The sequence below is a fragment of the Dermacentor silvarum genome, chromosome 8 (assembly GCF_013339745.2).
Source record: "Dermacentor silvarum isolate Dsil-2018 chromosome 8, BIME_Dsil_1.4, whole genome shotgun sequence".
Taxonomy (NCBI): Eukaryota; Metazoa; Arthropoda; class Arachnida; order Ixodida; family Ixodidae; genus Dermacentor; species Dermacentor silvarum.
Window position 1 is genome coordinate 128953999 of NC_051161.1, and position 27472 is coordinate 128981470.

General features: G+C 49.6%; 2 protein-coding genes across 6 annotated transcripts in view; one reads left to right on the forward strand and one right to left on the reverse strand.

The window, feature by feature from the left end:
* LOC119461699 (uncharacterized) overlaps nt 1–27472 on the forward strand; it is a 160443-nt gene that overhangs the window by 122526 nt on the left and 10445 nt on the right. The window contains exon 1 of one of the 5 annotated variants that reach the window (XM_049671921.1): nt 26471–26661. The exons of the other annotated variants lie outside the window; for them this stretch is intronic. Coding sequence (XP_049527878.1) covers nt 26566–26661 — 96 coding nt within the window. The 5' untranslated portion in view covers nt 26471–26565. Of the gene's footprint in view, nt 1–26470; nt 26662–27472 lie in introns of those variants that run through there. 5 annotated transcript variants of the gene reach the window in all.
* On the reverse strand, nt 11995–16144 carry LOC125947358 (uncharacterized protein K02A2.6-like). The gene has a single exon (XM_049671918.1). The coding sequence runs from the start codon at nt 16016–16018 to the stop codon at nt 12188–12190; it is 3831 nt and encodes a 1276-aa protein (XP_049527875.1). The 5' UTR covers nt 16019–16144; the 3' UTR covers nt 11995–12187.

Genomic DNA, 27472 nt, shown 5'->3' on the forward strand with positions numbered 1-27472 from the left:
GTGCGAGAATAACAGATTTGAATAACAAGTTCAATACGAGGAAAATAACGAATCAACGAATCAAATTTATATTGAATACTTATAAATAGTCTTCAATTATAATATTCTCTACCTTATTTTTAATAAGAATCTTTGTTCATAGTCAAATCTTTCAGAATGTTAGCAAACTTTGTTATAATTTTACATGTATGAAACATTTCGAATAAACTTAAATCGAACATTCGCAAAAAAGAAGCAGTTTTTTTCGGGTACCAAGAATTCTTCAGGGCACCTAAATATCAGTGATCTAGAAAAAATATGGCTTCATTGTAATGTGGCCACCAAGATTAAATTTATCATACTTTTCCTGCAATCTTAAGTTGGTTGTGCCGACAAGAGAAATAAACTATTCTGTAAATATTAGAAAAATACTCATATTTGCAATACCGACCATTAGATTGACTAACCTTATTCGATAGAGAAATATTTGATTCATTTATCGATGTTATCGAATACCCACACACATCTGCGAAAGAATTTATCGATCCCACTCCCTTTCAGAACCTCAGAGGTGAGGTGTAGCTTTTCTGTGCTCTGTCATGACTGGAAAAGGCGGATAGGTCGCAGTCTTACCGCGCACATAGCAGCTTCTGATCCTCACAACTTGTATACATAACATATAAAAAAGGTTAGTTGAAAAAGAATGGTGTATTACCTATGTGCGCATGGCAAGTGCATGTCATGCAAAGGTGCGCAAGAGCAGCTGACGTGCTTGCTATGAATAGCAAGTTTAAACAATTTAGGCTATACACGCTTATTCGGGTAAATATAGGATAGAAAGAGCAAGAGGCCAGGTACATTTTAAGTACATTACACAGGCGGCCGAGTCGACATCATTTATCGCTCCATCTGTTAGGCACAATTGTAACGCATGCCTTAAATCGATTAGGTGAACATACAGCAGCTGCGAAGTCCATGTCAAATTTATAGGTTCCAGTACTGGTAAGAAATATAATTCTAGTAGTTGCTGAGTCACAGTCGGTGTGATCTTAAAGCTTCTTCTTTTTTGGTTTGCCCTTATTTGCGCTTGTTATTAGTGAAAACGGACGGAGCGTCGGTGAAGTAAGATTTTCATTGTCTTTAGACACAACATATTGTAAGCAGGCGCTGTTTTATTAAGATCCGTTAACATGCGAAACATTGTCAGATCGATGATGGATAACCTCACCCGCAATAACGAAGCATGTGTGCAAATGAAATCTTATGTCAACCTTCTCCCTTTCTTTTGCAGGAAGAAAAAAAAACGAGCTTACTGCCACCAGGCTGAGAAGTAGAAATCTTTGATTTCACCTTCAAACTTCTTTGCAGGCGTAAATGCAAATGTGTAATAAATGTTGAAAAACACTAAAAACAGTTGTCCTTTTCTGACCCATGCATTCTCCCGGTGCGTGAAGCGAAAATCTCCTACGAACTTTCGTTCCTTTTAGAGAGTTTGCCCCTAAATCGTCAATCGTCAAGTAAGGCCCCCAACAACCATGACGTTTTATTGCATCAATTGTTCTATGAGAATGAGTCCTTGAATGGCGGCGCATTGAAATCTCCAATCCCAGAGCTGACAAAAGTGGTACTTTGTGTAATTTTGGTCAACCTTGTATTCACCTCAGATGCGTCCCAATGTGCAGTTGTGAGGACCTAGTCAGTATCCAAACTGCTTTGCTTTCCTTCGCTTAACTTAGTTTGGCTTGGCTGGTTCTTAGCTTTAGCTTTGCTTAACTTCGTTTGCTTTGGTTGATTCTTACCTTTGTCTTTGCTTTAATTTGCTTAACTTGGTTTTGCTTGGCTGGTCCCGATACTCGGGGTGGGCGTGCAGCCTTCTTAAGGCCACTTTATAGTCCGACGTAGCGCTGAAGCGCGAGCGTGCTCGCCACGGTGCTGCCACGCCAGGAAAAGCATGAGACGTGGCCGACGTATCCGGCATTCGTCAGCGTGCCCCGGCTGCAGCGTGCGTCGAGGTGCGACATGCTGCATTTCACACCGGCCTCTTCACCCAGAAGGGAACACATCCGCGTCTCGTCGAGCAAGATAGATGCTGGTGGCTGCACGTGCAGCGAGTTCGCAGTTGCGTATCATCCTGAAACTCCGAGTTTCGTGTAAAATGCGGATGCGTCTAGGCGGCGCGGCGCGGCGCGGCGCACACGTTCCACTGTAGATAAAACTCCTATATATAAAAAGTAGCGCCATCCACTTCCCTCCTCCTCCGTTACACTATCGCGCTCGGCGCGACCAGCGGGATCGAGGCGCGATATCGACAGTGGCGCCGCCGGCGTCGGCCCTGCCGTGGCAGACGACAGCTAACGCGCTACCAGAGGAAATCCGAGGAAAACTTCGATCGCGCCCTGCGGAGAAGTTTTTGAGGCGCGATTTGCTTCGTCAGTCAGTAACTGGTCTTAATGATGCCATTTTGGAAGTCGCAACGCGATGATGGGAGACAGCGCAAATATCAAGTGTGTGCAAGCGTTTGCGCACGCCGGATGGTAAACTCGCCCTGTCGGTTGCGGCAACTTAAGGCGCAGCAGCATGCCATCACAACGAAGTTATGGTCCCTAACACGTTTGATCCGTTTGCGCGTACAGCACTTTCGTCGCACAGGCCCGAGAATGGCAGTCGGAGCGCGCTGGAAAGAAAAAAAAAAGTTGCAGTGGCTTAGCTCGGCTATGCCAGGATATACGTAGCGTTAGCAAAGGTTCAGATGATTATTCTTAGCTTTCCTGGTTGTCTCCTACGCTCAACCGCTAATTGCCAGGCAACTACTTCGGGATCCGATGAGTCAAGCTTCTCCGTTCTTCTGCACTGTTGAGCAGCATTTGCGCTCTCCTTCTCCATGGCTATACCACACTGGCAAACGCCAGTCAGAAGCGCAGCGGCTCCAGCGCAGTGTCAGACGGCGACTGCACAGCGAGCGCGCGCCGGCGCCAGTGCGTCTACCACGGCTACGACGTCACTCCTCTGGAATGCGCAGACCGGCGGCGGTGAGTCGCGCGCGGCGGCGGCGGAGTGCGCGAGAGGTGCCGGCTCCGGTGGCTCCGGCGCGCAAGCCGTGTGACATCACTGATCTTTGCGCATGCGCTGCACGGCTCTTGATGTGCCGCGCGAAACGGGCTTGGCTAGGCCAGTGTAGCTAACGCTACAAAAATAAACAAAAGCGCAACGCGTGCTTCCACGTGACACGGATTGGCTAATGGGGGAGCGGTGGAGGCTGGGGCGACAGGAGGCGGCGAGGAGGGAACGCCGGGGTGAGGGCGGTGGCGGCAAGATCTAAGAATGGCGCTACTTTTATTGCGATAGCAATTATATGGACACTCAAAGCAGATTTCTGCCGTCGGCGTCGCCGTCGCCGTCGGCGTCGCCGTCGCCGTCGCCGTGAGGTTCCGTATGACGTCATTTGGAGATGAAATCGTCGCCGCGCGCCGAACGCTGTATGTGCGAGTGAAAGGGCGCGAGGGGCGCGTCTTTCACGGGGAGTGAACGCACGGCGGAGAACAAACGCGCGTTCTGCGCCGTGCTCGCTTAAGGGCTGCAGAAGTAGGCGTCTCTTTTCTCCTTTACAATCACCATATATGTAGAGCAAACGCGCCTTCTTCGGACGCGCGAGAGGCCGTGGGGGAGGGGGAGGGAAGGGAGGCGACGTTTAGCTGCGGCACCAAGTGCCTATTTATATCAGAGGCTCCAGCAACAGTCACCAACGCCGCACGCATTTTGAGCTAACGCGGGCAAAACGCAGATGGCGTCGACAACAGTTCTGCGTGTTGTTGCTACCAAAGCCGCTCACCTTACTTCGCATGACATTGCTGTGTTGCTATCGCATTCATTGCTTCGCCCTTAGGGCGAAACTGTGACATTTTTATATATAGGGGCTTTAACTATAGAGGGTCGGTTATCGCGCCTTCCATAATCACGACTATTCACCAGGCCATCTTGCTCCACGAGATGCGGATGCAGTTCATTCTGGTGACGAGGGCGGCGCGAAATGCAGCATGTCGCACCTCGACGCCGGCTGCAGCCGGGGCACGCCGGATACACTGGCCGCGCCTCGTGCTGTGGCGAGGGTAACCTTAAACTCCCTATAACTTCGGAAAAGTACCACCATCCTCTGATCAACCCCGCTTCTCTCTCTTCTGTATTTCCGATTGGACGATGATAGCGCGCGCTTTCACTTCTGTATATTTTGTTTTTTTTTCGCCTCATAGCCATGTTGAAAATCACTCTGCGCGCTTTCACTCGCACATAAGTGGCGTTTGCTCTCCGCCGTGCGTTCGCTCCCTTTAAAGCGCGCGTCCCTCGCCCTCGCGCGCTTTGACTGGCACATTCAGCATACGACCAATGAGAGTTTTTTCTATTGCCGGAGGCGACCATGGAGGGGTGAGCCCTTTACAGCTTCGCTGTAAAAACAAGCGCTTTAGGAGAGGAGATAGCAGAGGAAAGAGTAGATGGAGGTACTTTACTATATAGGGACTTTAGGTAACCTGGGAGAGGGCGGTAACCTCACCGAGCGATTAGGTCACGTGCGTCGCCTAGCCATCCCTTATCAACCATAACCATATCTAAGCCTCGCGCCAGGTGTGCGAGAGTTATTAAGCAACGCGCGGTGACGTCATCGCCAGGCACAGTTTTTTGTGCGCACCACGTGGCCTAACCACAAGCTTAAACAGCTCCGCTGTTAAATGTTCAATCTCAGGGTTAAAGACCATTACGGCATCTGCAATAAAGGCCAGTTTATAGACGGGCGTCACCGCTGCGCGCGCGCGCCGACGTGACTGTCGTAACCAGAATCCCCGCGGCCATGACATAGAGATAGAACATGCCCTAAGGTAAATGTATACATGATAGGGAAGCTTTCATAGAGGTCCATGCCTACACAAAATGGTGGTTGATCAGTGGTTGATGGGGCTTATATAGTGCCACCCACGGTGTAGTGCCACCTCACTGACGAAACCACACATCCGGCGGAAAAGAAGGTTGCGCCATATCCGGAAAGAAAATGAGAGAAGTCATTTTTGTTATTGGTGCGCTTTGTTGTATGCTAGCAATTAGGGCAGTTTCTTATGCCACCTATAACTCGACACAAGTCCGCAGTGGCCTAAGCATTATAAACCTCAAAAACCACATGATGGCCGCTTTAGGTCAGTTACGGATTTTTAGATCGAAAGCCTTATTAACCACGTACTCATGTCGAGTGGCAAGTCAATAAAATTTAGGCATACTGCCGTTCCACCTTGGTGTCGTTGCGATAATTAGTAATCTGCGTCTTTGGGACCTTGGCACTACCTTGGATCTTAAGATACATTTATTTTGCAGCGGACTAGGCACACGCGGCAACTTACCATATGTTTTCGCATTAATTCCTCGTTTTTCAGGGATGTAGGGAACTCGAAAGTGCAGAGTGATGTTCCACATTGATAGGGAGATTGCGTTGATTCAATGGTACTCCCATTTTTGTCCGAATTCTAGACAATTCTTTAGTTGTATTTACTGAATATACAGCAAGAATTATACAGCACCAACTGTGGCAAGAAGAAAACGTACATCAGCGCTATACAATTTCCAACACCTTCCACATCGCAATTACAATGCGCGATCAACTTTGATAAATATCTGCCTAAACACTAGAGCGACTAGAGAACATACCTACATCTGGTAACTTCGTATGCCAACCAGAATATAGAGCGAACTCTTGCTCAAACTTCGAAAAGTGATTCCTCTCTTGCCTATTCCGGTTGATAGTTAGTCGTGTATTTTTTCAAAAAAGAAGTAGTGTGTATTTCGAACTACTTGAAGAACTTTATATTTCGCTCTTTTTCAGTCTCGCAGGGAATATGCGCGCACACGAACATTGACGCAAGCATAACTTAGTAACTAATATGGTTACATGCATACCTCGCTACCTGCTGTGCGTTCACAGCATCGAATTGTAGGGTGACAATGTGGCTGTGACAAATAAATAAATATTAAATTAATCAATCAATGAATAAATGGGTCGATCGCGCAGTCACATGAAACGTGTCATGATGAGCACGGCAAATACGTACAGCATGTGAAAACAACCAACGTTTTACCAATGAGCTGAAGCCTTGCTTTAGTAATAGTAATTCTCGCAGTGAAACTAGGTGGAACGGCAGCATGCCTAAATTTTATTCACTTGCCACACGAGTAGAGTCCGCATTTCTTAAGGCCTTATATCTAAAAATACGTCATCGAACTAAAGCGCCCATCGCGTGGAGTTTGCAAATTGCAGTGACCGAGCCCTGAGGTGAGTGGTGTCGAGTAGCAGGATGTTTAAAATGCCGCTGTAATCGCAAGTCTACAAAAAATGATGCGCCACTAGTGAAAATACAGCCACTCTTTTTGTAGCTGGCTATGGCATCCCTTTCACTTCATTTTCTATTCCGTCGGAAGTGACCCTTGTTCCCATAAAAGGCGCTCGGACACATCATCACTGCAGAACCGCCAATTTCAGTACGCATGGGCTTCAGTGAAAGCTTCGCTAGCACGCATATACGCGTATTTGCCGTGGCTGACGATCAACGCTAGAATAAAAAAGCGGCTCATTCTAACAGCGCGCAGGGCCGCTCGCGTGGCGTGTTGGACTTCTACCAACACTCGCTGGCGCATAGGCCACGCCCCAGTATGAAAAAGTCTTCAGGGTGAGATAAAATCATGTGGAAGCAAAATGGCAAGAACATTCACCAGCCCTGTCGAGAAAATGGGGGAAAACGAAGCTTGTCGTGTGTGTACCTGACCTACTACTTTCCCTTACCTTTTCTTTACTTTTCCTTCCCTTTCGCGCAACTTTCGAGCCTCGGCTACGGAAGTCCTCATGGTCGGATCGGCACGTCTATGGGTATGTCCGTCGTCGCTTGCGTTCGTTGTCTCGAGTTAGCTCGGCGGCGTGGTTAGTAGCATTCACCCGCCATTGGCGCTTGTCATTCTTGAAACTAAATTGCTTCAAAATTAAATCTGTCCGTCACATAAGACAATGGCAAAATGGCAAGAACCCCGTAAACGCAGCCTCCTGATTACGAGAGATGAGAAGTGAAATTCTACGCTGGAATGATTAGCGGCAACGCAGTCAGCTGTGGAAGCAGACAACGACGACGAACGCGGAAGCAGTGGCATGAGCGCGTGCTGAGCACGAGCGCGTACCGAGCACGAGCGCAACTCGACTAGCGCCAATGAGCCAGATTTCCGCGTACACAAAAAAATAATGTGGTTGATCCCTCTTATATAGGAATCGGTATAGAACACGAAAGTGAAACGTGTCTTCACAGAAGTAGTGTAATGTTTATTGCACATTGATATATAATGTCTATTGGTGTTTTGTGGCTAAAGCGCCCTTAGGCGTTGATGCACCCACGCTGACGCCTGGTGGCACGTCTCCTCGATCACGACTACCAACGTCGATGACCATGAGCAACCGTCGTGCATATGGAAGCTGCACTACGCTGCACACGCTAGTACAACGCGAAAGACGAAGCACGTAACTGACACACTAATACAACGCGCAAGACAAAGCACGTAACTGAATCGTCACCGAGTCAAATCAGCGCGTACAGCGCGTCGTAATTGCAGCCTCCGCGATCAACTTCAGAAACATTTTCAGAGCTAATTGCGGAGGCCACGCTCCGCTGTGCTGAGTACGGTGAACGCCACCAGGTGGCGTTGGTAGTGCTTCTTGATGCCAGCGTCCCTTCGAATGCTGGCATCGAGGCGTCGTAGTGCTGAGACCACCGAAGCGTTCACTGTCGGTGCGCGTTAGTGTCATAATGCAGTACTTCTCTTTTCTGCTCGTAGGCGGCGGCACCGCCCCGAGCAAGAGCGCGGGTACACGGAGGAGTGTTAGATATATAAGGCGCGTCTGTGTAGCTCTCTGCAAATGCGTTTGTGGCGCAATGGGTTAAACGCTCGGCGATCTATCGTCGCGGACCGAGAGGTCGTGGGTTCGATTTCCAAATTTTGCATGTTTGTGGAACTTTTTCTTCTGGTTTCTTTCTTTGTATTATGTTCGTGTATGTTCGTGTGACGTATTTCCGTGACCGAAATACGTCAGTGAAGTCTTTGTGGACCCCGGCATAAAACACTTTCGTGTTAAAATAAATTATGGGGTTTTACGTGCCAAAACCACGGTCTGATTATGACGCACGACGTAGTGGGGGACTCCGGAAATTTGGACCACCTGGGGTTCCTTAACGTGCACCTAAATCTAAGTACACGGGTGTTTTCGCATTTCGCTCTCATCATCTCCGCGTACACCGACCCCGAGACAAGTGTGCCAATACAAACATCGCTTGAAAAAAATTGCGATGAGTTCCTTGATTCACGCTTTATTGAACATTGCATTTGCGATGCTTTGAATAAAGCATGTTGTAGCTAGATGTTGTAGTGACGGTTCGCACCGCATTGTCAATATTGCTTTTGAGGAATGTATGAAATAAACGTGAACAAAAGTGACGTAGCGTTCTCTATTGAGACGATAGTAAGAAAATTAATGGAATTGGAAGGAAACTTTGATACATTTAAGTCTGAGTGTGCATCGCACCCAGGCCTCCGAGGTGCGAGACCAGCACGCTTGCCCGACGCAAACGCTGGCTCCATGGTTACGGTTGTCTAAAGTTGTGCCTTGTGCATGCGTCATTACAAACGTCACGTCACTGCTTTCGTCACTTCTTCCCATGTGTCACTTGCTCTTCGGATTTCATCGGAGCCCTGGCTCTGTCTACTGGAATGCTCAAAGAAGCGTCTACCTTAGCGGCAGCTGTGACACGTTGTTTCCCACGGAAGCACGCCTGAGGGACCGAAGCAAGACAACGCACAACACGTCGTTCTGCCGCAAAATGGTCCGAATGTTTTAGGTCTCTGGACAACGTATACACACACGCCGATTCAGCAGAAAGAACTTTAATGTATGTCGAAAACGTAAGTCGAAAACCATTCATCTAAGCCATTATAATGCTTTCGCATACCCACACGTAAGCAGTCTTAAGTCTCGCTGCTGAATTTTTTCGTCAATCACGTCCCCGAGAAATTATATCTTTTCGAGAGCAAGTGTGCGCACTTTTCTGGGTTAAATGTTAGAACGGCAAGTTTGGCTGCTCGCAGCGCAGACTTTAGGTATTCATTATGCTCTTGTATGGATGAACCCCAGATAAGGACGTCATCAACGTACACTCTGACTCCAGGAAGTTATTGAAAAATGTCACTCAAGGTCCTCTGGAAAACCTCTCAAGCAGATGCTATACCAAAGGTTAAACCCATAAGCCGGTTGTGGCTGCTCGGGTGTTGCGAAGGTGCAAATTCTGGAGGTTTCATCTAGAGGGATCCGGTGAAATCCAGAATTTGCATCCAGGCGCGAAAACACTGTCGCGCAGGCGAGATCTGCTACTATATCTTCTCTGCGAGGCATTAGGTAATGTTCTTTTTGTAGGCACTCATTTATATTTTGTGGATTGATACACACTCCGATTTTCCCGTCCTTCTTTCGAACAATAACGAAAGGACTCACCCACAGTGACGGATCAGTCACTTTCGTGATAGTGCCTGCTCGTTGCATCCGGTCCAGTTACATCTTGAGGGGTTCCTGTAAGGCCACTGGAACACGTCTTGCCGCCTAGACGACGAGAATGGCACCATCACGAAGCACCATCTTGTATACACGTTGCACGCACGCGGTTCCGATGAACAGATGGCGAAATTCGTCAAAGATGCCTTCAGGGCTGCTCTTGGGTACGCATTGTGCACGCGGCAGAAGTCCCATGAGTTCACATGCTTGAAGTCCAAAAATCCGTTGGCGCCGTTTCCGGATGACGAGAAAACTCAGCACTCATGTCGAGTCGTTCATTGTGACTTCGGTACGTGTGACCCCGATGTGCTGAATTGCACCTCCTCCATACGAACGCAACACCGCGCTACTTAGATTCAGAGGCGGCTTAGGGCGCATCTTGAGGTAGCAGCCCAAAGGCAGCAAATTTGCTTGTGCTCCAGTGTCAACTTTTAGGTGTACTGCATCTTCTTAACATGAGCTCACACCGTGAAGTCGCGTCTACTAAATGCGAAGCATTTTTTGGCGAACGTTTGCTACTTTGACAGTATCTATCTATCTAGCCGCCTACGTCTGCGTGCTCTCGTGGTCGTTTCGTTAAATTGGTATGTACCAAAATTGGCATAGTATGACAAGAGTGTATCACGAACATAAATACTAGGTCATATCATGAAAAAAAGTTACACAAAAATCACTTGTATGGGTTTGGACATGTGTACTAAGGGAAGCAAACACTAAAGGATGATAGTAGAAGACATAGCCACGAGCATGACTAACCAAAAATGACAATGACTCAGCGAAAAAAGATTAGTACCCCACCACTGAAACGGGTTCAAATGTGGGTACTAAATGAAGCAAAGACTAAATTATGATGGTAGAAGTCAGCCATGGAGCATGACAGCAAACATGACAGACTCAGCGAAAAAGCGATTACCACTCAAAATCCACTGAAATGGGTTCAGACATAAATGACAGGTCGTGACATGCGTGTCATGTATGTCATTAAACATCCGCATACGGCTTATTGCTCTCAAGGTCGTTTCGTTAACTTGGTACGTACCAACATTGGCACAGTATTACAAGAGTGAATGATGAACATAAATGAATGTCATGACATGTGTGTCATGTATGCCATTGTCACAGAGCGGCATATTTTCGAGAATTGTCGAGTGGTTTTGACGACAATTAACGGCCATGAAAAAGTCATGTCCTCACGGGGCAGCATAATCTCTCGAGAAATTGACAACCCGATTAGTGGCCGCCATAAACGTCGTGTCCTCACTGTGTGGCACAAATTTCGAGAAGGCGTCACGCCGATTAACCGGCGTCAAAAACATCGTGGCCCCACGGGGTGGCATCTCGTTTCTAAAAAGCGACACGCCGATTACCGGACCCAGAGGTGTGCGTGTGCGTCCGTGTGGTGCAATGCCGGGGCTCGACCTTGGAGAGAGGGGAATCTACCGGCCTTTGTCCCTGGTGAAAGGGTCGCGGCCAAGATTTTTGGGAGGAGTCATGAATAATTTAGGTGAACTCTGCATACCGGCAGTTCCCCTACATAGGGAACTAGGGAAAGGGGAGGCTATTTAGGCGCAGGTTTTGGCCCTGCTAATTAGTCTATAAGCTGAACCTATGCGCTGCTGAGAAGCCGTCGGGGGGCCAGTGCCATCCAGTATCGTCTGGGCCGCCTGGCCACGTCGGAACTCCGAGGAACTAGCTGATGTACGAGACGACAAACCACGTCTGCAACGAAGCTCACGGTAGTTCGCCTCAAGTTAGCTCAACCTCTTGAGAGAAGACGTCAAATCTGGACTCCCGGGAAATCCAGCCAAGCAATCGCATCCACATCAATAAGATCGTCCCTCCAGCATTCTTCGGTAAAGCTCTGAGCGCCGACTTCACAGTTTATGGACTTGCTGCTGCTGCCCGGCCACTCGTATAACACCTTTTGTTTTCTTTTGAACTTTGATTTCTTTTGAATTTTGTTTTAGTGAAATACTGTTAAGTGTATTCTTGTGTATTTGAATCTCGCACTGTTTCATTTTTATTGTAAGGCAGCAGCACAGCTGCTGTCTCATCGCCTTTATTCGGCTGAGCCACGCGCTCAACGAAGACGACGCGCACAGTGATGATGATTATGTACAGGTGAAGAAGATGAAGGATGATTATTTTGCTCACACTAATTACCCCCTCGCGCGGAAGCGGCCAACCTGGCCGCTGATTATAGCGGTGCGGTACGTCGTTGGAATGGCTTTAGGCGCGAAGCGTGGACAATTTCTGTGCCACGGTAGCGGCCATCGGAAGGCGGGACCGCGGAAGTGACGCGGTAGTTCACTGGCGAAGTTTGCTCTACAACAGTGTAGGGCCCTATAAAACGCGACTGAAACTTTTTGCACAGGCCAGTGTATGCCAGACGAGTAGCAGGTAACAAAAAGCACTTTATTCAGAAACGCAGCTGAGTATATAAGGAGCATTGCGATAAGCAGTAGGCGTGTTGCACATGCGCACTGGTTGACTTCCAGGCATGACATTGCGCTCCAGTACATCTTCCCTTCTTCAGGGAAAAAAGAAAAAAAAAACATTGATGAACATTTTCATTTGCAAACAAGGATTGCTCTGCTATTTACGTTCTGGTAGTGGATAACGTTGCGGCTCTTGGCGTACCCGTTCACTTCTTCGAAGTGGGGCTTGAACTGCGTCTGCTGGGGTACTTGGCGCTGCCTGTTTTGGTGTTTCTGCTTGTGACTGAGCAGGCTGAGCAGCATCTGTGGCCCTGAGATGCTCTCTCGTACGGCGTAACTGCTGTCCACTGTCTGTAGCCACTACGTAGGATCGCGGTGGCCCCGCAGGACCAACCACCATGGCCGGAGCCCACGTTCTGCTGTGTGTGTCGTATACGGACACCTTGTTTCCGCTATGAAGGTCTGGCAGAGCCCGTGTCGTTCTGTTGTAGTAGGAACGCTGTTTATGTCGTATTTCTTGTAGTCGCTGACGAACTGCTTCCGTGGGTATCGTCTTGGGCTCCAGGTGGCAGTTGAGAACCGGGAGTTGGCTTCTGGTGTGACGTCCCATGAGCCTTTGAGCTGGCGACTGCAACTGTTCGTCCCTTGGAGTGTTCCTCCATTCCAACAACGCGCTGTAAAATTCAAGGGTGGAAAACGGGCATTTGTTTAGCAGATGTTTAGCTTCCTGAACGGCACGTTCTGCCAAGCCGTTGGCACGCGGGTAGTACGGGCTAGAAGTGGTGTGGCTGATATTAAATTGACTTGTGAATGCTTGGAAAGTTGCACTGTTGAAAGGAGGGCCGTTGTCACTGCACAGTTTGGCGGGAATGCCATGTGTCGCGAAGATTTCGGCACTTGCGTTGATTACAGCAGTAGCGGTAGTCCGATTAAGCTTGCGAACCTCGAAGAAAAATGAGTAAGAATCTACCACTATGAGGTAATCATTGCCTTCGTGGTGGAAAAGATCGACCCCGACAAACTGCCATGGCAAACTCGGTAGTTCGTGACTCAGCATGGGCAGTTTTGCATTTCTTTTTTTGTACTTGTCGCAAACAGCGCATGACTTCGCCACATCAGAAATGTTGGCATTCATGTTTGGCCAGTACATTACCTGTCTTGCTCTCGCCTTCATTTTATCTTCGCCACAATGTGCAGCGTGGAGGAGGCCGAGAACTTCCTTGCGTTTTGCTGGCGGAATTATAAGCTTGTTGCTTCTGAGAAGCAGCCCATCCTCGACGTGGAGCTCATCACGGTAGCTCCAGTATGGTTTTAAAGCATCCGGCAGCTGCTGCTTGCTTTGGGGCCACTCTGTACTTGCGTAACGGCAGAGTTCGGTCATGAGGGTGTCCTTATCAGTCTCCGCTTTCATGCTGAGCAGCTGTTGATCTGAAACAGGTAACGAAGAAACAACATTGACTTGAAATTGCTCTGTTTCATCCACCAGCTCTGTTTTGCAAGGAAAGCGCGAAAGTGCGTCGGCCAAAGAAAGTTCCTTTCCTGGTTTGTATATCACGCTGATAGGGAATCTTTGAAGAGTGAGGCGCATGCGTTGAAGGCGAAGAGGGCAATCGCAAAGCGGTTTCTTGAAAATCGATTCCAGTGGTCGGTGGTCGGATTCTACCGTGACTAGGGGTTGTCCTAGTATGTAGTCCTTGAATTTCATGCAGCCATGAACTATGGCTAGGGTTTCCTTTTCAATTTGCGCATACCGCTGTTGTGTGGCACTTAAGGAGCGGGACGAATAGGCAATGGGGTGGTCATCTTGCAAAATGACTGCTCCGACACCGTACTGGCTCGCGTCCACGGACAGTTTCACTGGCTTGGACTGGTCAAAGTATGCTAGGACTGGTGCTGTAGCAAGACTAGCTCGTAACCTTTGGAAACTGTTTTCCTGCACTTCTGTCCACGTCCAAGCGACGTCCTTCTTAAGCAGCTCCCGAATGGGTGCGGATGAGACCGACAGGTTTGGGATGAACCGAGATACATAGTTTATCATTCCAAGGAACACTTGAAGCTCCTTACGGTTCTTCGGCGGGGGCACTTGCATGATGTCTTGAACTCTGTCCGGGTCCAGTGACAGCCCTTCGGCAGTGAGGAGGTGGCCCATGTAACGTACGCTGCCCTGCAAAAATTGGCATTTCTTTTTATTTAGCTTTAGATTGCGTTCCCTACAGCGTTGAAGCAAGGCGGCGAGGTTCGCGTCATGCTCTTGCCTTGTCTTTCCCCAGACCAATATATCGTCCATCACGACAGCTACGCCAGCCAAGCTTCCAACCACCTCGTGCATGGCGCGTTGAAAAACCTCTGGCGCTGATGTGATGCCGAATGGCATGCGCAGAAATCTGTACCTTCCGAACGGCGTGCTCATGGTGCAAACACGCGAACTTTCTTCGTCGAGGGTTATCTGCCAGAACCCTGACGCGGCATCGAGGGTGGAAAAATATTTGGCTCCTTGCAGCCGTGGCAGTACGTCTTCCAATGTAGGCATATGGTAATGCTCCCGCAAAATCGCCTTGTTTAAGTCGGAAGGATCCAAACATATGCGTACCTTATCCTTTTTGAGTACTACAACCATATAGCTGGACCACGAGCAAGGCTCTGTCATCTTTGCAATGACACCATCGCGTTCCATCTCGTCGAGCTTCGCTTTCACGGGCTCTTGGAGGGCGACGGGAATTCTCCTCGCTGGTTTTACGGTTGGTCGTACATCGGGCTTCAGCTGCAGGCGATAGGTGATGCCCTCAAGTTGTCCTAGACCCTGGAAGATGTCTTCAAAGCCAGATATCAGGATCTCGGACACTTCGTTGACGGCATCTATGCGTTTTATCAGGCTCAGTGTCTCAGCGACGTGTCCGCTTAATGTAACTGGCACATCTTGGGCAACAACGAAAAACGTAACCTCGGTGCTCCGATTCTTATTAGAGACAAGCAGGTTTATCTTTCCGATTGCTTTTTCTGTGTGACCGAAAAACGTACGCAAGGCTGCGCAACAGTTCTGCGCTGGTGCCGCTGATAACTTTCGAAAGACCGTTTCTGGCATAACACAACAGTTCGCCCCTGTGTCTATCTTACATTTGGTCATGATACCAGCCACATTTAACACTGACACCCAGTGCTCGTCGCTCGTGACCGCTTGAACCTCCAACGCTTGAAGGAAGTATGCCTCGTCGCCAGTCATTTCCACCTGTCGTACGTGCCGTCCTTCTGGCCGCGTTTTCGAGCTTGGTGTGCGGCACACACTAGCAAAATGGTTTCGGCCATTACAATTCTTGCAATACCTCCCTATTGCTGGACATCTTGTCGGTTTTTGATGTTGTAAGCCGCATTTCGGGCAGGTGGCAGTTTTTGCTTTTACAGCGTCAATGTTCCTTTCTGATTCAAAAGGAGTGCTGCCGCCCTGGCTGCCTCGGATTTCAGCGACCTGTTCTTTGCTCTGTTCCTTAGCACGGCAAATCTCAACCGTTTTTCCGTATGAGGGATTTTCAGAGATAAGTCTCTGCTGCAGTTCTTTGTCCCGTATTCCAAGGATTATTCTACTGCGTAGAAGTCTATCTTCAATCTCGCCAAATTCACACTGCGCAGCTAGAGTCTTCAGTTCTGTGAGCCATTCGTTAAATGACTCGCCCTCGCGCTGGTTCCTGGAACCAAACCGAAACTCGTTGTAGGTGAGATTTGTAACTGGTCTGTAATACTCTTCGAACTTCTGCATTAAAACTTTCCGATCATTCTTCTGTTCCTCGTTTTCAAACTTGAAGGTGCGGTAAACACGCCTTGCATCTTCACCGATCGTCATTAAAAACGTAGCGGTCTGAACATCCTCGGGCTGTAGATTCAGCCTTGTCGCTGTTGCAAAAAGTTCGAACTCACTTTTCCAGATGTTCCAGCCGTGGAAAATGTCACCAGTAGCGTCGAGCGGCTTGGGCGGTGGTAGCAGTGTCGAAGTCATCGTTGTGGCTCGTGGTTGTCGTTCCCGATGAACTCTTGCCTCCTACATAGGAATTACTACTGCTGTTAAGGCTGTGGTCCCATGGAAAAAAAACTAGCCGCACGGGCAGGAACTGCCGTGACCACTTCTGACACCATGTATGCCAGACGAATAGCAGGTAACAAAAAGCACTTTATTCAGAAACGCAGCTGAGTATATAAGGAGCATTGCGATAAGCAGTAGGCGTGTTGCACATGCGCACTGGTTGACTTCCAGGCATGACATTGCGCTCCAGTACAGCCAGGAACTCGAGTGGGTGTCCACAATAACACTTCATCGCCGGGGCTGAACAAAACGACGCAGTGAAATGCATCGTAGCGAGCCTTCCTATCCTGTTGACTGGCCTCGGTGTTGAGGCGGGCGCGATGGCGACACGCGGCAAGGCGAGATATTAACTGCTTACTCACTGACGCCGATGAGTTCACGGGGGCATCAAAAAAGAGACGTCGAGGAGAGAGGTTGGTTGACACCCATAAACTAGAAAGAATGGTGAGTAGCCAGTAGTGCCCTGTGCAGCGGTGTTGTAGGCAAAAGTCACGAATGGCAGGATGGTATCCCAGTTAGAGCACTGCACGGGCTCGGGCTTACCCGAAAGCCCGGGCCCGGGCCGGGCCCGGGTCCAGCCATAAAAGTTTTGATCGAGCTCGGGCGGGCCGCCCAACGTAAAAACGGGCCCGGGCCGGGCTCGGGCTGAAAAAATCGGCCCGTGCAGAGCTCTAATCCCAGTTGGTGTGGTCAGCATTGATGTACATGGAGATCATGTCAGAGAGAGTCCGATGGAAGCGCTCTGTGAGGCCATTAGTCTGAGGGTGGTAGCTGGTAGTCGTCTTATGGATGGTGTTGCATGTGCGGAGGACGTCTTCGAGTAGCTTCGACAGAAACGCCTTGTCACGGTCACTCAAAAGGACGAGTGGCGCTCCATGTCGTAGAAACATGGCTTCCAAGAAGAAAGTCGCAATCTCCTCCGCGGATCCTGAAGGTAGCGCAGGTGTTTCGGCGTACCTGGTCAAGTGGTCAACTGCAGTGACGACCCATCTCTTGCCGCTAGCTGATAATGGCAGCGGTCCGTAGAGGTCAATCCCGATGACTGCGAATGGAGCGTCAGGACAGGGAAGAGGTTGCAGCAGTCCAGCCGGAGGTGAAGTGGGCCGTTTGCGGCGCTGGCAGAGCGAGCAAGAAGCGGCGTATTTCGCTACGCAGGTGGCAAGTCCAGGCCGGGAGAAACGACTGAGGATGCGTTCATAGGTCTTGTAAAAGCCGAGATGTCCAGCCGTGGGATCATCGTGAAATGTCTTCAATATCTGTTCCCTGAGTGATCGAGGAGCGACAGGAACCCAACAATGTCTTTCGGGGTGGAAGACATACCGGTAGATGATTGAGTTTGCACACTTGAAGTTCTGTAACTGGCGACCGGCTCGCGCGTTAGGAGGATGGGAGGAACCGTGAAGGCGTTCCACAATTGAGCGGCAGTAAGCGTCGTCGCGTTGGTGGGACGCGAACGTCTCAGGGTGGAAAGAAGGAAGACCGTTGAGAGTGGCGAGTGAAAGAACTGCAGAGGACGCGTTTACAGGCTCGGTGACGGATGGACGCAGGCCGGGAACGTCGGAGGGCGGTGGTAACGGACAGCGGCTGAGAGCATCTGCATCGTTGTGTTTCTTGCCGGATTTGTACGTGACGTCGAAGTCATATTCTTGCAGACGAAGTATCCAGCGACCTAGACAGGCAAATAAATTATTTAGCGTCAACAACCAGCATAAGGCGTGGTGGTCAGTCACGACCGTAAAGTGGCGGCCGTGTAAATACGGTCGGAATTTTTGGATGGCCCAAACAACGGCGAGACACTCCTGCTCAGTGATTGTATAATTTTTCTCGGCCGATGTTAGCGTCCGACTTGCGTATGCGACCACGCGTTCCTCAAAACGTTGTCGTTGCAAAATAACAGCGCCGATTCCATGGCCACTGACGTCAGCATGGAGTAGAGTGGGTGCGGACTCATCGAAATGAGAAAGCACTGGCTCAGACGTGAGGGCGCGCTTTAAAGTATCAAAAGCCGCTTGGCACTCGTCTGACCATACGTATGGAGCTCCTGATGGAAGGAATTGGTGAAGCGGAGCCGCGATGGTCGCGAAGTCCCGTATGAAGCGCCGGAAGTAAGAAGCCAGGCCAAGAAAGCTGCGAAGTTCTTTGGAGCGTTGGGGCCTCGGAAAGCGGAGGACGGCGGTGATGTTTTCGGGGTCAGGCTGAATGCCGTCTTTGCTTACGAGGTGGCCCAGTACTTTAATAGTCCTGCTGGCAAAGTGGCACTTTTTGGTATTCAGTTGAAGGCCAGCAGCAGAGAGACACGTCAGAACTTCATCTAGGCGCTGCAAGTGGAGTTGGAAAGTTGAAGAAAATATGACTATGTCGTCAAGATAGCACAAGCAAGACTTCCACTTTCCATCATTCGTTCGAAGGTTGCTGGTGCATTGCAGAGGCCAAAAGGCATGACGTTAAATTCCTACAGTCCATCAGGTGTTGCAAAGGCAGTTTTTTCCTTGTCGGCCTCGTGCATTGGAATTTGCCAATAACCCGAGCGTAAGTCAAGACTGGAAAAGTATTCCGCGCCTTGCAATGAATCTAAGGCCTCGACAATGCGGGGCAAAGGATATAGGACTTTTCGGGTTATTTTGTTCAAGGCACGGTAATCAACACAAAATCACACTGAGCCATCTTTCTTGCGCCCCAAAACGACGGGTGACGACCAAGGGCTGGCGGAGGGGCGGATGATGTTTCGCTCGAGCATGTCGGCAACGTGCTAGTCGATTATCTCGCGTTCGGCGGAAGAAACGCGATATGGTCGACGGCGGACAATAGAACTTCCATCGGCGTGTATGCGATAAGTAGCCGCTGAAGTCTGTCCCAAGAGAGGTGAGTGTACGTCGAAGGAAGATTTATATTTCGACAACAAGGCCAGTAGTTGATGTGCTTGCTGCGGAGTCAGATCCGTACTGATTGCGTTGGCAAGAGCAGTAGCTGGAGCAGCAGCTGCAGGTGGGCGTGGTTCTGCAGTACCAGTACTCGAAGCCATCACCGAGACAGGCTGTGTGTCCACACCGCAAACCACGACAGCACCTTTGGGAAGTAAAATCGGCTCATTTGTGATGTTGAGTACTGTGAGAAGGGCCGTGCCGCTGATTAATCGAACGAGACTCGACGCTAGTGCAATTCCTTTGGATAGGCAACGGGATGATGGGGCGACTAGAACATCACCATTGTTAATTACGTCGGAAGCAATCACAAGAAGTTGCTCGTGGCCAGGTGGCACCTCACAATCGGCTACGGTTCGCAGACGGTGGCGGGACTTGGGCCCCTCATTGGTGTCATCGGTCTCCCGCTTCTGGACAAGGCATTGTCGGCAAGAGATGAAAGCGGAAGCGGCAGAAAGAAAGTCCCAACCAAGAAAGAGCATATAAGCGCAGGAAGTCAGCACTGCGAACGGAATATGGTGCCGAATCCCATCAATAAAAACTCGAACGGTACACTGCCGATGGCCGTATCGTAAGGTTATTCGCGCTAAGTAAAGGAGTGCCATGGTAAGGTGTAGTGACCTTGCGTAGACGAGAGCACAAATCGGCATGAATAATCGAAATAGCGGCTACCGTATCAACTAATGCTCGAACAGGCACACCTTCAGCATGCACTAATAACAAATTGGCCGGGCTCTCAGGAGGTGTTGTTTGTCCGAGCGATGCAGCTTTCCCTCTAAAAACTGCACCATCTAGTTTTCCGAGCGGTAGTCGCTGTGGGTGACTGGCTGGAGTGGCGATGTTGAGCGTCGGAGAGGGGAAGGAGAGCGGCGGCGTCCTGGACGGTAGTTTCGAGGAACGTCGGGTGGAACGGGTGGGGAGAAGGAACGTGCTGAAGGGCGGGGTATGGCTCGGAAAGGACATCGGATCCCTTTCGTAAGCATCGTAGCCGCGGCGTTCGTCCTGCTGGCGCTTTCGACAAAACCGCGAGATGTGGCCTCGAATGCCACAATAATAACAGATTGCGCGGGAGGAGCGCCAGGGGGCGTAGAATGCACGTACAGGTACACGGGGTGTAAAGGCTGCGACGTCGTTACAGTGTACTAGAATTCTAGTACGCTGTAACGTCGTTCTGAGGAACCGGAAGGGCACGCTGAGCGACGGAAGGTTGCATGGGAGCAACTTGGGCGTACGTGGCTGGCGGATTTGGTGGCGTCGGAGGGTCAGGGCGTACAGCGTAAACCAAGGAAGACAGCTCGTCTACGGTGGTGGGGTTTTTAACTGCCAGTGCGTTAAACGCAACGTGTCCAATGCCTTTTAAAATGTGGTCGAACGCGATCGGTCTCGCTCATTGCCGCGTCGACGCGGCGGCAAAGGGAAAGGACGTCTTCAATGTACGAAGTGTACATCTCCCCTGGTTGTTGCATGCGCGCATCGAGCTGCCGCTTTGAAACTTCAGAACGGATGGATGGCGTCCCGAAAATCTTCCAGACTTGGTGCTGGAAGGTCGACCAATCGGGCTAGGCGCTCTCATGGTTAAAGAACCACGTCTTCGCCACATTATATCTACTGTTAATTTCTCCTATTTATTTGTCTTCGTCATTGTGTTATATTTAGTTCAGGTGTGTAGTCCGTCTTGTGTTTTTTATTAATATATTTTCATTATTTGTGTATATTTATCAGCCGATAAATATCTTGTTTTTTTGTTTACTCCCGACTCTGACTCTCTCACTGTGTTCGCTCGAGTACGGAACGACCAACCGGCTTGTATACTCCGTCGATCGACTTCGCGCCGACGACGAATCGGTGACAGCTGTGACAGTCATGAAACAGCCGCCCACGTCGTGGGGCTGTCATGGTCGTTCCGTTAACTTGGTCGGCTCCCCGCACTCTGCTTCGCATAACATCGATTCCCAAAGGGCGTAGGATCTGCCGACGGTTTTTAAACAGCGAAGCTGTTTAAGCCAGCCGTAATTTGTGGTACGTATTAAGAAACGACAAAGTAAGAAAATAAAATAAACTTTCTTGCCGAGGCGCGATTCGAGCCCGCGTACCCCCGGTCCCAAAGCGAGCGTCGTATCCGCCAGGCTATACTTTTTTATAACCTTATAACGTCTTGCTTTATTTCCGATAAGAAGCCATGTGTCATCGCCGGCCTGTTGAACGAATGGTACAGCAGGGTGAACCATATGCGTGAATGCGTGTGTAATCGCTGTTAATTTCGAATGTTACATTCTTACAACTGTTACATGTTATAACTCTCCAGGACTCTGCGTACACCGTTTCCATCAGGCTATTAATTGTGCGTTTGCGTAGAAGTGCAAAAGGTATAGAAGTACGTGAGGCCAACACGTTGCCTGCCAGGTGTTTCACGTACTCGGTGCTCGTCCGTCGTAGCTGAAGCCCCGCAGCAGCAGCGTTTCCGCCGAGGCAGCATAGACCGTCCCTTGGATGCCGTGCAAGCTAGAGTTCAGGCTGCCCAAGTACCAAATATCTAACAAATAGCGCTGCCCGCTGTCTCCGGCTCCTTGACAAACCACCGCGCAGACGCCGAGAAGCAAGATCATCGGGTTCTGGACAGCCATGGCGGTGGTAACAGGAGAGCCGGGCTACGCGATCGTTGGGCTTCTCGCTTGAGCCACGCTTGCAGAACATGCATTTATGCGAACCATACGATTGCGTTTGAGCGTCGTCGTCTTCGTCCACAGCTGGCGCGTTCGTATGCTCGTGCTCGGCAAGGTTAAGAGGTTTTGCGCGCTATGAGAGAGGGAGAGACGCATTCATGGAGCGAGTCTCGTGGAACGCGGTGTCGGCATTGGAACGTGGTATCGGTGTTGCAAGCTGCGCTATGCAACGTGCAGTGACGGCCCTAAGTCCGAGACGCGCGAAAAGAAATTATCATTATCATGAGTAATAAGATGAAAAGTTCGCATGCAATTCCGGAACATGCTCGGCTACGATCGTCCAGCTTCGCGGTTTCAAGCGTTGCGCGGCCGAGTGCAAGGTTAAGCGTTGGGGGCCCTTCTCTCCAGCACCGACCGAGACATCTAGACAGTAGTAGTGATTTTATTGAAGAAAGACACGGGTCCTGGCACGAGCTGAAGACGCCATAATGAAACACAGCTTGGCAGCCTACTTAGATTAGCCTCCCTTACCCCTTACCCCTTCTAATAATAAAGTTGACACTCACTCACTCACTCTTCCCTAGATTCGACACGTCCAGAATGTCGAAATTGTCTTCGCAGCCTAGGAGCTCATGAACCTCCGTGGATGCTTTAGAGCATATGGCGAAATGGTTATGCCTGTGGTATTTCTTGCACTTATGCCAAACGTTTGCACATGTTCGCACAATCGTACCTTTTGTTGACGAGGGTACCAGCTTCCCTACCTCCGCAGTGTGATACTACCAGATAACCCGGGAGTTTAATGGGGGTAATTGATGCAACTTCCTGAATAGCGATGATTAGGGGCGTAGCTGCGAGGGTTCTTAAATATTGCTGCAGAAGTGGCTTCTTGGTGGGCAACCTCACGCATTCCAATGCCAGACGCTAAAGTTCTCGTCCGCACTATGCATGTCAAGGCTCAAGAATCGACCTCGACGCACTATGCATGCTCGCTCCTGGCATCGACCTCCTCCAATTTGCTGATGTGGTCACTGAGTGCACCTAATCCCATTTTGAGGTGCGCTATAGCTGCCTGGACGTTTGCTAAGCTAGCCTGCATGTTGGCGAAGGCATTCTTGAGTTCCGAGAGTAAACTTATAGTCTCGTCTTCTGGTCTCGTCTCTACCGCTCGACGCTTGGGCTCGCTAGAACCATGGGATGCCTCGGACGTATACATGGTGACCGGGACTACGACCGAGGCGGGTTGCTCCGGGGATAGTGAAAGCGCGAGCTTCCTAATCTCCGCAATCTCCACAGCTTCCCTGATCATTTCTTGCTTAACCCCAGCGTTTTCGTTACTCAACTGCTCGTTAACGCGGGGCAACTCATCGAGCTCGTTGGCGTGGTGAATCGTGAGGCAGGTCGTCGCCTCTGGGGGCCTCACTTCCCCCTCGGGCCTTGTCGACCCAGGAGAGCGTCGGCTTCTTCTTGCTTCTAAAGGCGGTGGGCATGTTCGAGCGGGACCTGATCCGACCCGACGTGTCGTGCCCTGGTCTGGATCTGAGGCGAGGCCGAGAACCATAGTGTCCTGCGGACTTGGAGCGGGAGCCGGAACGTCCCCCGGAGGCGGGGCTGCCCCTCGATCTTGAACGGCCTCTCGAGCGGCCCCTGGAGTGAGAGCGTCCTCTGCGCTGAGCACCCAGGGTGGACGGAGCCTGGAACTCGTCCGCGGTGTCGGCACCGGCCATCTTGACGCGCTCACTGCGACGACGACGCACAATGTATGGGATCTTGAACCTTTGAGCACATTCCTTACTAGCCGTGAGATGCTGGCCTGCCACAGAGTTTACACTTGGGATACACTGATGCTGCTCATCCAGGAAGTGTTTCCTCTACTTCTGCAATGCCGGTGCAATCTCTCGCTCCACAATGGGAGTGGTTGGTCCGCCTTAGTTCAGTGAGTTTCCTCGATGTGACGCTACCCAGATGGTACGGCTGCTTGCGTCACGCGTGCGTTTGAGCCACTGCTCGCGCCGCTGCCATTCCGGAGGAGATGCGGTAGATGTTTCACGCGTCTGTCAGGATTACTTCCTCCAATTTCCGTCGTGAGGTGCCACCCAGAGGGTACTCTCCCCCATGACCGTAAAGCAGGCGCGAGTGTTAGCCGATGGGGAAGAGTGGGAAAGGGTGATCGGAGAGGATGGTGAACTGTTGGATTGGCCACATCTCGCTGGCATTGAAAAAAATAGAGGAGACGCTGATCGGGGCTAGGGGCACTAGAGCCACTGCAAAACGCGTCACCGGGAGTGGGGCGCACGTCGGCGCGATGGCCGAGGCGGCCATCGCGCCGACACGTCGATTTGCTTGCGGTAGAGCGAGCACTGCATGAGCAACGGTCCATACCTGACAAGGTTCGGTACACGATGCCCGTCGAATGCTGCTAAGGCCACTGATGACAATCTTGGCATCGATGACGTTAGGGCTCTCTTGAAGCGGATCACCCCCTTGCACGTGGAGGGCAGAGCCGTCTCGTAGGAACTGGGCTCATGTTCCTTGCCCGAGATGAGTATTTGCCTCATCCTGACGTAGTGGCTCACATTATCGCGCTTGGGAGTACAGGCAATCGTAATATTTCGCTGTAGAATACGGCCTAGAGTATCTCGGCATAGATCTTCCTGGCTGATGCCAGCGGCGGCGAGTATTGCGTCAGGCACCGTAACCGCGCTAATCGTGGAGATATCCAGTCCACCTCTCGGCCTGTTCACAATCTTGTTATCATCTTGGGGAAGTGAAGGCATCATTCTCGCTCGTAGCACCTTGGATTTCAACGCAGCACCACCTGATTTGCCGCGGCGCGCGCCCGGCTGTGGCGATGGCGCACTAGAGTCAGCCGTGCACGTTCAGGCTCCCACTCTTCTGACCCCCGCAGACCGCCAACCTTGATCTTGAATAACCTCTTCCGGGGAGACATTGTCCCCATCCACGTGATACAGCATCTTGCGTAAGAAATTAAGCGTACAGGGCCGGCTGCAGACACAAGTAATCCTAGCGTAAGCGCTGTCTCCCGAGCCACTAGTTAGGGTTAGCGAGGAGAAGAAAATGACCAATAATTGGCGGAAAATCACTCCCTGTGGTTAAATATTGTATAGATAGAATCCTGATCTCTTCACGGATCCGAAAAGAACAACAGTTCGTGAGCACTAGGTGAAAAAAAAACACTAGAAAAAATTGTGCAACGCTAGAACCGATGCGAGCGCGACCACGGCTCCAGTGTCGTCTAGGACAGAAGAGCAGTGAAATTCTACTCTGGAATGAAGAGCGGCCACGGGGCCAGCTGTGTAAGAAAACGACGACGACGAACGCGTGAACAGTGGCACAAGGGGCGCCAATGAATGAGCTGTTGAAGAAGATGACGACACTCGAGCCACAACCCATCTCATAGCCATAGGCAGCTTCGCTGTAATAATAGCACACTCTAGATTAAAGTATTTTGAAATTTAGCAAACATATCTTGTACACGCAATTGTTAATACCATAGTCCTCTGGTATAATAAAACAAAACTCACACTAAGCAAGCGACGCATGCCTTGGCATTCATGTATTACAACTACTGCTTTTTAATGTATGAATTTCGTGGGATTACCCCATCTCATAGCTATAGAGAGCTTCGTTGTAATAATAGCACAATCTAGAAGACGAGAATTAAAGTGTTCGGAAATTTAGCAAACAGAGCTTGTACACGCAATTGTTAATACCATAGTCATCTGGTATAATAAAATAAAACTCAGGTTGAGCAAGCGACGCGTGCCTTTATATTCATGTGTGGAACCACCAAGCACAGTTAAGAACACTGCGTCTTATTTGTACGTCCCTACACTTGATCTACTCCATCGTTTGACTTCCTCTTCTTCACCTCATTCAGCCTCCCCCACTGCTCGCTCATGTCTAAACCGGCAATGAGCCAGAAGATGAAGAAACGTTTGCCAGAGATATATTGCAACAGCTGCTTTTTGTTGCGTGAATTTCTTGCGCTGTCTATTGGTTTACCTCTGCGCACATGTCGCTCACGTGAAGTCATTCACCTAGCCTCTAATGAAATTCCTCGCTTGAACTTTTATTGAGGTGAGGTTATCTTTCTGTGGTCGCTCAAATGAGCATACTTTTACATGTCATGTACACTTGCTTGCAGCAATGTCGGCGCAGCGGACGATAGCTATCTTATAACGGCTATAATGGGCCCCATTCTATATCTGAGCAGTCAACTGTGAAGAGCGTGGTATTCTGGGCGAAGGTGACATGCGAATAAGTGAGCTGTCGTAGGTAAATAGGTTGTGTGGCAGGGCTGGCTAGATCACTCGAATAACCTCTTTTTCTCATCAATCAGCAAGTCTTCGGGTACTGAAGCAATAGTTTAATAGTGTTTGAAGCTTCCGTTAAGTTAAATAAAACGGTTGATTTCTAGCAGCACGCAAAGTGTTCTGATAGACACAGGTAGTATATTTGTCCTCATACAACCAATTTTAATCTGTCACAATAAGGTTTGCATCGCGCATACATAAAGACAGCACTTTCTCATAGTGCTTCAGCATTTAGGCATTTTCTTTGCCGCATTTCTTTCAAAGTACGTTACAATGGGACCTGTGCAACCGACGTGACAGTATGCAAAAATGTTTCACGGCTCACCTTATTACAAATGCACATTGGAATCGTTGATAACACGACAAATACGTTTCCTTTGATGCAAGGACTCTAATTACCTGAATGTCAATCACAACTGGAATTTTGTGCATACACAGTCAATAAACCTTGACCTCTGCATATCTTCAGGCCAGAACGGGGAGAATATAAGTGACGCTCAGTTGGAGGGTACCTTCAGTAGGCCCCTACTTGCTAAAACAAGATGAAGCACATTTGCTTTCTGGTTGCTCTCGTGATTACTTTGCAGCTGTATCTTGCCTCAGCCCAGGAAACCAGCGATGTTCCAGACAGTTTCAAGGTAACTATTGACGCAATTACTTGCCGCATAGTGTGCCGAAGAGCCTTTATTTTACTATGGTATGCGTACCGTGGCTAATACGTAGCCAGGAATCCAAAAATACATTTTGCTCAACCTTGATGTTTGTCTCTCTGGGGTAGTGAGATAGAGAAAATTTAGTTCTTAGCGGTCCTTAGTCGCCGATAACTGTCTAAGCAGGTTCTTCAATATCCGAGGTAGTGACGGGAAAAGCACTTTCACTACTGCATGTTCCACTAAAGAATAAAATAAATACTGATTACGATAACATGAACTTCACTTTTCCTCCACTGATTGTGTTGGAAACGCTTCTATATACTTGTATCATACGGTGAACCCGTTGACCATTGTGGACAATCCAGTTGTGGTTGTCAGCTGTCTTGCACAAAGCAGAAAATATAGGAATATGCCATAATTATCAATGGCTGCGTTTACACGTCGGGTTAAGCGGACAGGAGCGCGCCTGTGACTATGGTCCGGATCGAAAATCGATTTTATTGTGCTGCTTTTGGTGGAGTACGGGCAAGATCACCAGCTAGCCATGATCGCTTTGTTTGCTTTACATGGATGCAAAGCTGGGAAAAAATGGAGCCCGTCAGTTTCCCATGCGGTGTTCACTTATTCAATACCAAGGTGGTATAGACATGGAGAACGTAAACATGCCAATGCGCGAAACGAAAAATATCCCCTTGTGTGTACTTGTCCTAGATTTTGCGTGGTAAGCACATTTATTAACCTATCGCAAAATAAATCGGTTCATGCCAACTTTCTAGAATATGTAACCCACATGCGT

Excerpts from the sequence above, each read along its gene's own strand:
- LOC125947358 (XM_049671918.1), bottom strand. The coding sequence starts at position 16,018 with ATGACTTCGACACTGCTACCACCGCCCAAGCCGCTCGACGCTACTGGT.